This window comes from Corapipo altera, unplaced genomic scaffold (genome assembly GCF_003945725.1).
Source record: "Corapipo altera isolate COAL_440 unplaced genomic scaffold, ASM394572v1 44, whole genome shotgun sequence".
Lineage (NCBI taxonomy): Eukaryota > Metazoa > Chordata > Aves > Passeriformes > Pipridae > Corapipo > Corapipo altera.
The window spans coordinates 3,216,831-3,230,695 of record NW_020884880.1 but is presented as its reverse complement, the minus strand read 5'-3'; the positions used below and the strand labels follow the sequence as shown (position 1 = coordinate 3,230,695).

The window sequence follows — 13,865 nt, the reverse complement described above, 5'->3', positions numbered from 1 at the left end:
GGGTCAACACTCAACAATATTGAAAACTACACACGTTTCAAAGGAAAATCCCTCCTGTATATAGTCAAATTCTGAAATCCAGTAATATGAGATATTAGTAAACTAAATAGCTAAGCAAAATTATGAAGACTTGATATTTACATCAATTGAAACAGTATTCATAGCTGTATTTGCCAGATTAGAGTCACGAGGACATTAATTCTCATCCCGAAAAACAGAAGCTGTTTGCCAGCTGGGATTATGAAAGAATTCCCTCTCTTTCCTTTGCCTCATGGGCTATCAGAGTACATCTGGTGAGTACTGATTATCTTTCTATAAAACATTATAAGAAAGAATAATTTAATTTATTATCACTGGAGAAGCCAAATTGGCTGAGTCAGTGATCTTCCATTATGGTATGACAACTCTGCTGGATAGTCCAATACCGCAAACAGTAGATAAAATAATCACAGATGCTTATTTTCTCTTCTTTCCTCTCAGCCTCACCTAAAACAGTTCAAAAGGTAAAAGCCATGTCTTCATTTTCACAAATTCTTTACTGTGTCAGCTACAGACAGTCTGGATAGATTTTTTTTCTGGTAGAAAAACTGTAAAAATCTATTCTAGGTCAACGATTTCCACTGTCAGTATCATTCAAAATGTTCAGAAGGCTCAAAGGGGAAAAATAAATCAGTAAGTATTGGTATTACGCAAGCTCTCTGAAGAGGTATTGACTGCATTTATTGCAAAGAATTAAGAAGTGGCTTTAATGTCATTCTATTCATCTGTGTCCTTTCTTTACAACTGATCTCACATAATAAACCCTGCTACAAAAACCAGCGTGCACTTTGACTAGATTAAGGACAAAACGATTGCATATGCATAATGCTGTGGGTTATAAACGTAAAGTAATGCCAGTGAAATGCACACATATCTCTGTGTGTGCAGGACACCAGGCAGAAGGCACAGATTTTGCATGCTATGATCACAAAGATAACTATGCTTACTAAAGCAGTTCTATAAAATCCATCAAACTGACACTATTAAAGAGCAGACATGTGACTAAGTATGAATGTGATTTCCCCTGTGAAAGGATTCATGAAGCTGCCTTGCCTTGAGTTAGGTGGGGTGTGAGATTATACACTGCCTACACACTTGTAGTTCAGCAGGGACACCCCTTGCAGGAATGGCAGAAGGTATTTTTAAAGCAGCAACCTTTTCCACTGCTCCAGCCTCCCACAGCGACGCAGATCATTAATGGCAGCTGCCACGGGAATGGTGCACTCAAAGGTCAGTAGCAACTCCCTCCCTTCACTGCCAACAGGCAGAAGCCGACAGCTGGGGGCAAGAGAGGGATTTTGCCCCAGAAGACCCTCTTAAATTGCTCCTAGTGTTCTGGAGCAATTCAGGTGCAGAGGTGGGCACTGTCTGCCAAAGAAGGTGAAGATGAGGAACTTCTCGATCCTAGCTCTGATACAGCTGTAAGTGGGAAAGAGGATCTGTCAGAAACCAATTGTTCTCTCCACAGAACAAGCAGCAGGCAAGGCTCTTTTGTCACACATCAAAACAAAAACAGTAAGGGAGGTAAAAATACCTCATTTTCTTTCATATCTAAATTCATCAATATTAGCTCTCTCTTTACAAGAAAATATTCAAACCTATATTGAAGCCAAAAATCCAAGCATCTTGAAATCTAAAAAAAACAGCTTTCTGGAACCATTTTTACTTTTGAGTAGCTAAAACCAATGCAGAGTATCAGACAGCAGAACTTTATCCAGGACCAGACCAGAAGCCAGGATCCTGTGCCACACAATGCTTGGCCATCTTGTAAAGTCTTGCTTCCAGCCTACCACAAACCAGGGAAGAAATCATGCATTTCTTGCCTGCCCTGCATAAAGCAGAAATGCAGTGTTTCAGAGGGTTTTTTTCCCCCCATGAATTTTTAAATGAAACAAAAAATAGGGGGAGCTGCACTACATTCTCCCCATTTTTTTCCTCTAATTAGAGACATATATATTAGTAAGATGCTGCTAAGCACAGTACTCTACTGTACATATAGATTACTTTGTATCTGGTTTATTTATTCATAATTTAATATTATTTTATATTACAACTCAGATTGTATTTAAAATTGTATTGTTAAATGAATCATATTTTATGAAGAGGTTTTTTTCTAATTGTGACACTAACACACTGGGTCATTTTTTCCATGAAAGCTCAATATCTTAAGCTTACTTACAAGGAAAAATGTAGAAACACACATATCTCTTTGATAAATGAGACCTGTCAGAAGCCAATGATCCCAGTGCACAGGATATATAGTCCACTTGACAATGTAAGCTCAACAGCAGTGAAGTAACACTTTTTACAGCCCCCTATTTTGTAACAAAGATCTAGATTGCAACCAGTCTCACTGTAATTTACTTCCCGGGAGAAGACTCTGGGAGTTCTGTGTGAAAATCGTTTTATGTTTCTTCCTTCTATTATTTTTCCATGGAAACAAGTACTCTATTCTGTAACTTATGCAATAATTATTACACGAACTAAGCTGATTATAAATGTATCTAATACATATGTTTTATGTAAGTGCTTTCTTTTTTTCTTTTGAGCTAAAACATCAAACACAAAATATACATAACATTTGCTTTGTGTACTGAAACACAGGAACACATTATTCTCTGTCATAAGGATTTTATATTTTAAGGTCCCAATTCTGCAGAAAACCTAATAAAGTATATACTCATTTTTATAGTTAGCTCAGTAGGAACACTCATAGCATGTGCGAGTCTTTGCAGAAATAGCACTGATGTAACTTAAACTGTAGATGTCACACAAAAATGTATTCACCTGTAATTACACTACAATTTCTAATATTTTTTTTCCTAAATAACCTCTTTCAAATAAAACCTTGATCAACCACCCCCAAGATTCTTTGCAGAATCCACATCCCAGCATTGTTTTCTTAACGTTGTACAGGAACAGCCATGGAATTATAGTGGAAATGTGCACGCCAACATATAGCACCACCATCTGAGGGGGTCTGCATATATTACCACACATAGTTTAGTCATGGTTCAAAAGAACTCAGCTCTGATCTGATTAATTAAAGAATTCAGTTCTATTCCCTAAAGAAGATTTTGAAAGAGAACCAAAGGGTGACTACAGAATGGCTGTTGCTTTACAGGATGCCAAAGATATTTTGGGGTTTATTTTGTAGAGTTAAATCTTTACTGAAATTAACAAGCTATTAAACAGAAAAGCTTTGTGTCTGCACGGGGGTTTAAGTGGCAAACCAGTTCATTTTTTAGGCAAACAATGTTCTTATTAATTTACAGACATTTTACAACTTTGCATTTACATTAGTTCAGACTTTTACTTGCAGCGTATGTTACATTTTCTAGCCTATTCATTATATTATGGATTTTTACAGGGACAGTATAGGAGCAGAGAGAAACCCAGAGATGGTGCCAGGAGCTAGGTAGCTCAATGAATTAATACTGGGCCGTTGCTTTCCTCAATTTGGTAGCTGTTAACACTACTGCATTCAGTGTTCTCCTCTTCTCTGCGCTGAGGTGGTATCTGCAAGTACCAGAGTGCTTACCACCTAACTCCTCCAACCCTGGGGCACTAATGTGGCCAGTCTCCCCACGGGAAGAGCAGGGAGGTGATCAGTGGCAGCACAGTTTCCATCTGATCAACACCTATGACCTTCGTCATTCCAACTAATACAAACAGTTCGAATTCATGGAGATCTAGACCAGTAGTTGAGACCATGGTCATCTATCTGCAAGTTCAGTTTGTCTCAGTGGTCATATTTTCAAAATCAAAACCAAAACAAAACTGTAATACTGTATCTTTTCCCTCTCTTGGCATCAAAGGAGAGAAGACATGGAGAAGTCAAAAAACTCTGATTCCACCTGGGAATACTGAAAGTCCTGTGAAGGAAGCCAGGTAATCTTAAGTATTAAATTACAATTTTTTTTCCTTCTAAAATACTCACCTGACTTTCTCTTTGGTGTTTCTAAGAACAGTTGCAGCAAAATTTTGAGTAACACCAACCAGACTGATGCCATCAACTTCCACAATTTGGTCATTCACTTGGATCCTTTCAGGGAAAAACCACAAATATATAAACAAATGTGTGAATTCTTGTGAATCTTCAGCAAAACTTAGCACAGAGAGATCTTTCTAGCTAGACTTTAAACAAAAGCTCAGTCATAAAATGACTGAGGTAAATACGAAAAATGCATCATTCCTTGCATGCAGACATCTTGCAAATCCAGCTTCTAAGTTATTACAATTAATAGCATCAATTATCCACAGTCGCTTTCCTTGTACAGAAATACAGCAATGCAATATGGCAAAATGGAATTTATCATATGATTAAATTGAGATACTTCACCAGCTCTTATATAATTTTTTCCTAAGCCAATCTTGAAAAACAGCATAAGACATAGCTCTGGTATTTCATGGTAATGGATAAAATTGTGATATTTAACTAAAACAACCTGCTCATCTGTGAAGAAAAGGGCTTATGTATTAGACTTAATTGTGACATACTCTCTTAAAATATTTCATCTAACTTGCTCCAAAAAATAAATTTCCAGTGTAGATGTGATCTTGCTGCACACATTAACAAGACCTTGGACTGTTTTAATGAGGCCTTTCTTTCTGAAACCAAACACCTATTTACAGCTGATATACTGTTTGATGCAGAAAAAGTTAGACAGAAGGAAAACCATGCCGCTTTTATCTAAAGCAAGCACTGCTACAAAATCTCTAGAACAGGCACTGGAGTCATCTGGATTACAAATCCTTGGAAGACGGCTGCTGCACTATCCTCCAGAAATGCATGATCTCCAATAGTGTCAAAACTTAAAAAACAAACAAACACATATAGAACTAGTCAAAGGGAGCAATTTTCCAGTACTTACAGGGATTCTATTGATCCAAACCACACAGTTTACAAAAGAACCAAGAAACAGCTATGAAAAAATCCTATTTAAATTATATAAAAGTACCTACATTATTATATTTAATATCTTAGGATATCTTAGTGATAAGGCTGCTTTTCAAAGAACAACAGAGGCTTCAACACAGGGTTGAAGCATTTTGACTTGGAGCACCAGTTTCTCTTTCAAGTCTGACGCAATGCTTTGCAGTTTTACATGTGTTCAAGCAGTATTTTCTGTTCTTTGGATTCCACTGGTGAGTAAGAAATACAATATTTATTCTTTGGCAGCCTCATACCACAGATTATTACTGTCTTCTGGGCAGGATCTCCCTTGAAGAAGACAGCCTATAAGCTATCTTGAAAATCATATTAGGTATTTTATTCTCAGAATTTTATTTCAATTTTCAATGAAGCATTTAAGAAATACACCTATCACATTAATATTTACTGAATTTTGATTTTTGTTTTTACTTAAGCGAACATGAGGTGTAGTCAGACGGCTGCAGGAGTTCCTAGAAAAGAACTTTTAAGAAGTTGGTGCTGACTGAGAGGGAAACTGTCACTCTCTTGGCTAAAAATGGTGGAAGAACAGATTCCTTTTAGATGACAGTTTATATACAACACTGTACATCACTATGCAGTGGATTAGCAGAGTTCATACAGAGCCACAGTTACAGTATTTCAGGTGATGAAACATTATGTTAGAGAACTGTTGCCTAAAACTTTGTAAGTGGCTCTATCTTGATTCAGTCTAGTTCCATTTGTCCTTCAGGCATATTTCGATTCTCCTTCTTTCTTGTTTATATAGCTCCTAAATTAATTTCCAACTCTTATTTTTATGGCCACTGTTCTCCAAACCTCCTTTCTTTCTACATATACATATATTTTAATTATACATAAACACACATACATATCAAACAATATACAAAGGCCAGCCTTCCTGTTAGAGCTCCCTCTGCCAGGAGCTCTAGGCCTCCTCTGTCTCTCAAATCTAATTTCAAACATGAATGAAAAATTAGGCTCAAGTTGCCAAAGCCTGAATTATAGACATGTAACTGCTTTTATCATTATTAACAAAATTTGTAATTTTTCTGACAATTATTTTCTTATGCTCATGACTTTAAACTTTGCCTGCAGATTAGAATGAAGTTGCAGCTACAGAAGTGAACCAACCAAGGTTGAACAAATTACCAGCACACTTACTGCTCTGCATGACAAAATGAATTTCACCTCTTCAGAGACAACTTTTAGAGCTACGTTAAGAACTATGTAATGTTTCAAAACTGTTGTTCCCAATGTTATCAAAATACTTTAAAATATGAATGACTCATCACCACAATAATTTCAAAGAAGCAGTTATGGATTGATTCATCCAGGATAAGTTTTTGTTTTTCATATTCAGTCTAATGACTGATTCCCTATTTTACACACCAGTAATAACCTCTCCTATTACTTATCAACATGCTTGCCTTTGGGTTCATCTTAAAGTACCCTTCTTTGTTAAATATTGGTACACAATGGCTTTTAATACGACAAATAAACTCTACCTGTCTGTCTGAAGCAACATGAATCAAGCCAGTGGTGCTCAAGTACTGGGAAACCCTTTTGTACAGATTTTGTGTTTCCATAGGAGGCAAGTACTTTATATCACAGTTTGATGGGTCTTTCAATGAAAGATAGGAGCTACCCTACAGATACTGTAACGTTTTAAACTGTAGCTTCAGAAGAACCTGGCTGAATACTGCTATGTGATTATTCAGAATATCTGATGCAACTGTTGAAATATAGTTTTATTTTCTTTATGAGACCTTGTTTTGCTATCAGTGTTAATGATTAACTAGGCTTTTCACAAAGATGAAGTTAACAGGACCCTTTATAGTTGATGCACTTTATTATAGAACCGTCTGCTCCTGACTGAGAGGATTACACATTCCTTTCCCAAGTGAATGATCAGTCAGGCTCTCAAAGAGAAAACTGGAGTGCTATTTCTCAGCTGACTGAACATTCTGCCAGTTGAAAACCAACACAAATATTAGAATGGTCAAAGAATGATTTTATTTTTCCTCAGCTGACAAGCTCCTTTCAGATGCCATCTAGGGAAATGAAAGAAGAGACTTGTGATGGAACATTAACTTCTGTAGCCCACTCAAACATGTGAATAATGAGAGGGAAAGAAATTACAGATCATCACAGAGCAGTAATGAGTGACTGATTTTCAAACAGAGAATTTCACAAAGAATGCCAGTCGTGAGCTTAATGCCTTTTGGCTGAGGTCAAGCACACCCTTCAGAAAAACATTCACTGAAATTTAAAGTAATGGATAAAGTCATGACATCTTGAGGTGTCAGCTTCTTCATTTCCCTTCATTATGTTTAAGCCTGTGATAAATCAGTACTTGGCCTTCAACTTGGTATCTTACTGCCAAGATCTGTACAGACACCTCCAAGTCCAATCTAGATGATATACCTCAGTAGTTTCAGAGCAATGTTATTAAACTTTGCAATCCCCTGCATTTTAGAATCTTCTTATTTAATTTTTGTGGGGTTTCCACAGCAGAACAACTTTTTGCCTGGCTGAAAAGTTAGAGTTGTTCATCAGTAAGGAACATGTTACTGCAATACATTTTTCAGAAGACAGTATCACCTTTTTAAGAGTTCATTCTTACTTTTACTAATAAATAAAACTTTCATATTATTTATAACTAATATAATAAATAATTAATGGTTGTAAACAGACAAAAAGAATACATATAAGTTGTTTTAATAGCTTACGTATCAGATAAGTAATATTTTATTGGCATGCAAATTTACAAAGGTTATGCACTGAGACAAAATGACAAATTGTATGGAAGATACTTGAAAATACTTTTCATTATTAAATTATTAGACAGTAACATTGGCCTTATTGTGACAGGTATTGTGTAAAACACAGATAACTTGTCCCATATGATAGGAATACTTTATGCTCAAAAGGAATTCCTTTAACCTCAACACACCAAATAAGCAATTCTTGAAGCAAGCAGGTTTTATATGAGCATCATTTAAGACTACAAACACCAATTCATTTCTTTATTGAGCAAGATTTATGGTACAGCTTCCTATTCAAGTTGATTATTGTACTTGCAATGCTGTAGGTGAAAACTGAACTCTGGAACAGAAGACTAGTCATAATAAGAAACACTAACAGTCTGTGTTAGTAAACTTAAAAGGAGGGCATTTGGTACCAGTTTAAACACTCAGATACACTAATTATTTTCCTAATCACATAATCATCAAGGTTGGAAAAGATCTTCAAGATCATCTAATCCACCCATCAACCTATCATCACAATCACTCCTAAACGATAATCCCAGGTGCCACATCCAGACGCCTCTTAAACACTTCCAGTGACTCCACCACCTCCCTGGGCAACTTATTCCAATGCCTAACCCCTCTTTCAGTGAAAAAAAAAAGTTCTTATACCTAATCTGAACCTCTCATGACACAACTTAAGGCCATTTCCTCTCGTCCTTTCTCTTGTGACATGGCAGGAGAGACTGACCCCCACCTTGCTACAGTCTGCCTTCTGGGAGTTGCAGAGAACGATACAGTCCTCCCCGAGTCTCCTCTTCTCCAGACTAAACAGCCCAGTTCCCTCAGCCATTTCTCTCACTTTCTAGACACTTTTTGTTGCCCTTCTCTGGACATGCTCCAGCACCTCAATGTCTTTCTCAAAGTGAGGGGCCCAAAACTGAACATATGATTTGAGGTGCAGCCACACCAGTGCCAAGTACAGAGGGACAATTACTTCCTGATGGTCACACTATTTCTGATACAGGCCAAGATGCCACTGGCCTTCTTAGCCACCTGAGCACACTGCTGGCTCACATCAAGCCACCTGTCAATCAGCACCTCCAAGTCCCTTTCTGCTGAGCAGCTCTTAAGCCACTCTTCTCCCCAGCCTGTAGCGCCCCATGGTTTTGCTATGACCCAAGTGCAGGATCTAGCACTTTCCTTACTGAACCTCATGCAATTGTCCTCAGCCCATCCATCCAGCCTGTCCAGATCTCTCTGGAAAGAGATCAAATAATCAAATGTTGAACAGAACTCTTTATCTTAAATACTGCCTGTCCAAAGCTGGCTTGAAGCGAAAAGAACAGGTGGGAGCTCAACACCTTTAAAATCTAAACTACCTTCAGAAGTGATACACAGTTTGGAATCACCAGCTTTACTCATGCTAAACCATCCGGGATTTCAGTAGTCACAAACACACATCTTTGGCAATTCTCTTCTTAAACTCACTGTACCAATTTGGTGTCTTCTCATAACCACATCAGGTATTTAGACCTTACCAATGAAGTCTCTGAACTCTACAGCTTTGGGTAATCGTGACATACACTAAGCAAACAACTATTTCCTGTGAAAATCATAATTTATAGTAACCATTGCTGAGAAAATGTCCAAATACAGAGTCCAGTTTACCTGCCATCTCTTTCTGCTGTCCCACCTTCTGTTACTGTTTTGACAAATATTCCCAGTTTTTCAAGACCTGCATCTGCTCCAACTCCCATTCCAATAATGCTTATGCCAAGCCCATCTTCATCTGTAAAAAAGCAAGAGAAAGCAGAAAATTCTTACATTTGATATGTACAGTTATTTGGTAGGTAAATATTTATGCTTTGATCCCTCTTGCCTTTCCATGTCAACAACATTAATATTATTTTACTTATTTTTAAAAAAATCTATGCGACTACTATTTTAATTACACACAAAAAATATCACTTTCACCCTTATGAGGAGCTTAGAGAAACAGTCAAGATTTTTACTCCCCCAGCGAAGAATGAACATATCACACCAAACACTGTGCAAAATCCATGTGTTAATGGAGTGTCACAAAACAATTCTTTTAAGGAAAGTAAAAACTGGTTCTCTCTGAGCTGCTTCTTTAATTCCTTACTGAACAATTCCTGAAATCCAAAAAGCCAAGGTGACTACAACAGATTCATAGAAAGTCAAGATAAGCTCTGTATACATCTGTGGACTTCCTCAGACTTGTAGGTCAGTGTCACAGGAACTGGAAATGGCACACAGACACCATACCTTTTTCTAGTTCGACTGGGAAGAGCTCCAGCTTTTCCACACGCTTCTCGAGTTCATATTCAGCAGACGCAGCAACTGGGTCAACTTCATCATTTCTCCTGTCATAATCTTCATTAGAGTATGTATTGAAAACCTGTAGAAACAGACCAAAAATCACTCAGCTACCTACTCCAAAAAAACCTCCAACTTATGAAATTAGCTACTGCTTTTGTCCTGTGATGTTGCAGATTTTGAAAAGGCTTTTAAAAGACAAATTTCTCCTGTTCATTCAAACTTCAAGTTTCTAAATTTGTGCTTTTTCATTCGAGAAAGCACAAGTATGGTTGCAAAAGGAGTATAAGTTTTTATTGTTTTTGATTATAAATGAAAAAGTGATCTTTATTGACTATGTTGGTCTATGCACGCCAATATTTAAAATACTTAACTCATTAAGAATGCACTATTAGTAAACATTCACAGACATAAAAGAGTCAAATACATTGAAATTATAATCTTTACAATGTCTGTGTTTTAGTCTTTACTCCTAATGAAGTTCCAGTTGGCATTCACCTAACAAAGCTAGACCAGAAGATTATTCATCTACATTTACGTTGCCTATGGATATCATTAGAGATTATGATCCATATTATGTATTAACTTTTTTAGGACAGCAATATACACAGCCATGGGTATTTTTTAAGTAACCAGGTTTACAGGTTTATTTCAGCTCTAAAGCAGTAATTTAACAGTGACAGCATTAATCTGATTATATTATTTATGCTACTTTCTATCATAATTTCAACATGACCTTCAATCAGTGATGAGTCAGACCTTCAGGAACTTTAGTCAGGAAAAGCATATTTGCATATTTTAAAATTCAGAATTTGCCAGCCCAATTCACTTAACTGTCCACATTTGGCAGTAAGGAAAGAATATGCATTATTAGGGGTAATAATTTTACTGAGCTTCAGTCCCAGGGATATATCACATTCATTACTTCAATTATAAAGGAAAACAATTTCCCATATCTCCCCTTCCTCTTTTACAGACATATTACAGAAGATACAATTGGTAGTCATGTTTTCCTTTATCTCTGCTCCTCTTACAACACAAAACACTGCACCGTGCTACATAGCTACACATATATCCAGAAGCCTACTCTCTCAGCGCCTTTCTTGGAGGCTCCAAAGCTACTGTCCCTGGAGTAAGCACGGTAGCTCGGTGGACAGTGCAGTGCCAGGGGCTGGGCTCATTTCCATCTGAGGTTTCACCTGCCCAAAAAGCTGTTAGTGAACATTAATTTCATTTAAATAGCAAGTGTATTAAAGTTGCAATAAAAAATACCATTAAATTCTATTTTAAATATATTAACTGTGTTATGGCTACCACAAAGCTACTGAAAAAAACCCTCCCAGCTTTATATAAAGTAGTGGACAAAACAGAAAAGATATTAGTTGCTCAATGGGAATTTTAACTCCTGTATTTTACATCAATGTGAAACAATCAATTTCCTCTACCAAGAAGACTGAGATTTTACATTTTACAAGAATCTACAAATCTATCTCACACTGATTTTTAGTGATTCTGATCCAAGAAAAAGGCTTTTTAAACTACATTCCTAGGAAGTCTTCATAAATATACCCCAAAGCTAAGTAAGATTAATCACATACTGAATGCTGTCCAGTACTGCTGAATTTTTGATGCTGCTTTAGTACTTGTATGATTGGAGAAAAGACACTGATGCAGAAACAAGTATAAGGAGAAGTACAATGTCCATGTTGAAACCCAACCTCATTCATGCTGACATCAACTAAATGAGGATGAGTCAGTATTGCTAGACTCAACTAAAACACTACTGAGCTAAGGTTCGACCACAAACCTTTAGGTCTGAAATGCAGCAATTATGCAAGCAAATACAGGTTAAAACCAACAGCTGTTAGTTTAGCTTGAATTATCTCATTTATCAACACGATGAGAGAGACCTGTGCCTCAAATGTGAACAGAGATGAATCACATGAAGGAAAATGGAGATACTGTTTGCTGAAGACAAAGAATAGCTGAGAGTGAGGTATAGGGAAAAACTATATCACAAAATTAGTATATTTATTTCTGGATTTCTTTTCATTATATTAACTGGTCCCATTCTTTTCCTTGTGTTCAATGACTGGCATTAGTATATCATGGCAGCAGATTTGTTGCAAAATGACTGGATATGCTTCCAGATAATTTTCTTTCTAAGCATAAAATTGTATACTGAATTCTGGTTTGGGATGATCTTTCTTGAATCAGATTAGACAGAAGAGATGGCTTCTTGGATTCTGCTCACTGTTTTGGAATATTTGGATAATCACACTAAAAGGGAACTGAAGATACTGCTGGTGGTGAATACAGTTATCATTATGTCTCCAAATATATCATGCCGTTCTTATCTAGTATTTTACCTAAGCATTCAATCTGAGATTGTAGGATCACTGACTGCATTAAGGTCTATATTTCCTATCTGGCATTAACTCAGTCTTTTGTACATTGGTCACATATTTTTGCCCACTACCTTGAACAATGCTGTTGACTTCCCTGAATTAGGGGAAGACGGAGGATATTCTTGTATGTAATTTATCTCATTTTGTACAATCAAATTTAATGGTTGCCTGATTCTATTAAATGAATCCCCGGGTCTTAAACTGAAGAAAAGAAAATTTGTGCTTGGAAACTTTCTTTCTTTGTGAAACAATCTATCCACCATAGTAACAAACTGCTTGCTCAGTACAGTCATGAGAACCGTCACTCAAGTTTTACTTTGCTAAAAATAAGATAAACATTTATAACTTTTTCCTCAAGGTATGGTTAACTTGATTCAAGTAGAACTATTTCACTTTCCCCACATCTGTTGCCACTGTGTTTCCCAGAGTGTGCGTGGGATTTCAGACTCATGGGAATTCTCCCATTCCCTGTGATTTCATAGATTTGGGTTTGCTGTCACTCTGGCCAAGTACCCGGTACAATAAATCTTCTGAGCCATTACTTAAAGAAAGCTCTTTTTCAGGAAAATCCAATATACTATCTTAATCTCTGATTTTACCACCCCAGGTATTTAGAAAAAAACAATTTTCCATAGAGTTCACCTGCGGATTTACTAGGATTTACAACAGCACTTGTAATCCAGCAACAGCTGAAACAAAAAGCCAACACTGGTGAGATGTCAAAACAAACCCTGAAGAACTGCTGCCAACAGAACATACTTCTGTGTTCTCTAAAGTGAAAGGAAAAGGGGCCATCAGTAAATGAGACAATACCAAAATAATAATAAACTGTATTATCAAAGAAGCAGGTATTATTGTTAGGCACCCTGGGTGGCAACCCCAGGGAAATCATACATATACATACATATGTGACCACTCGCTTCTCTTTCAGAGGGCAGTTGACAGAACATAAACCAGAAAAGACACGTCACTAACTATAAAAATATACTGCGGACTAATTCAGAAGAAACCCTACATTTTTGTTATAGTACTTCATTTTTAGGAGTAAGATCAGAAAGATGGAAACTGATTATTTTTGAAAAAAGGCAAAGTTTCAAAAGTTTGGGGCATTTTCCCATAGCTCTTAACTACCAAGAATCTTTACAGAATTTAGCTGCCCGCAACCAGTAAGTAGTGACAAGCCTTTTTTAATTTTTTTAAAGAAAGTCAGAATGGAGGTAACTATAAAGAATCACGTGGGCTGTTCTCCCCGTGGGCTAGCCAGTTTGGAGCTACATAAACCACGTTATTAGTGTTTCATACTATAAATTATGCAACATAAAAACTGTCTTATCTGATGTAAGGCTAAGAGAATTGGGATTGTTCAGCCTAGAAAAGAAAAGGCTTAGGGATAAC

At 36.8% G+C, this 13,865-nt stretch overlaps 1 protein-coding gene across 5 annotated transcripts in view; it reads right to left on the bottom strand.

The window, feature by feature from the left end:
* The window catches only part of PPP1R9A (protein phosphatase 1 regulatory subunit 9A), a 132,734-nt gene that overhangs the window by 51,491 nt on the left and 67,378 nt on the right, over nt 1–13,865 (bottom strand). For all 5 annotated transcript variants that reach the window (XM_027639458.1, XM_027639457.1, XM_027639456.1 and 2 more), the window contains exons 3-5: nt 10,012–10,144; nt 9,394–9,514; nt 3,980–4,084 (exon numbers count right to left, since the gene is read on the bottom strand). In XM_027639458.1, coding sequence (XP_027495259.1) covers nt 3,980–4,084; nt 9,394–9,514; nt 10,012–10,144 — 359 coding nt within the window. The remainder of the gene's footprint in view (nt 1–3,979; nt 4,085–9,393; nt 9,515–10,011; nt 10,145–13,865) is intronic.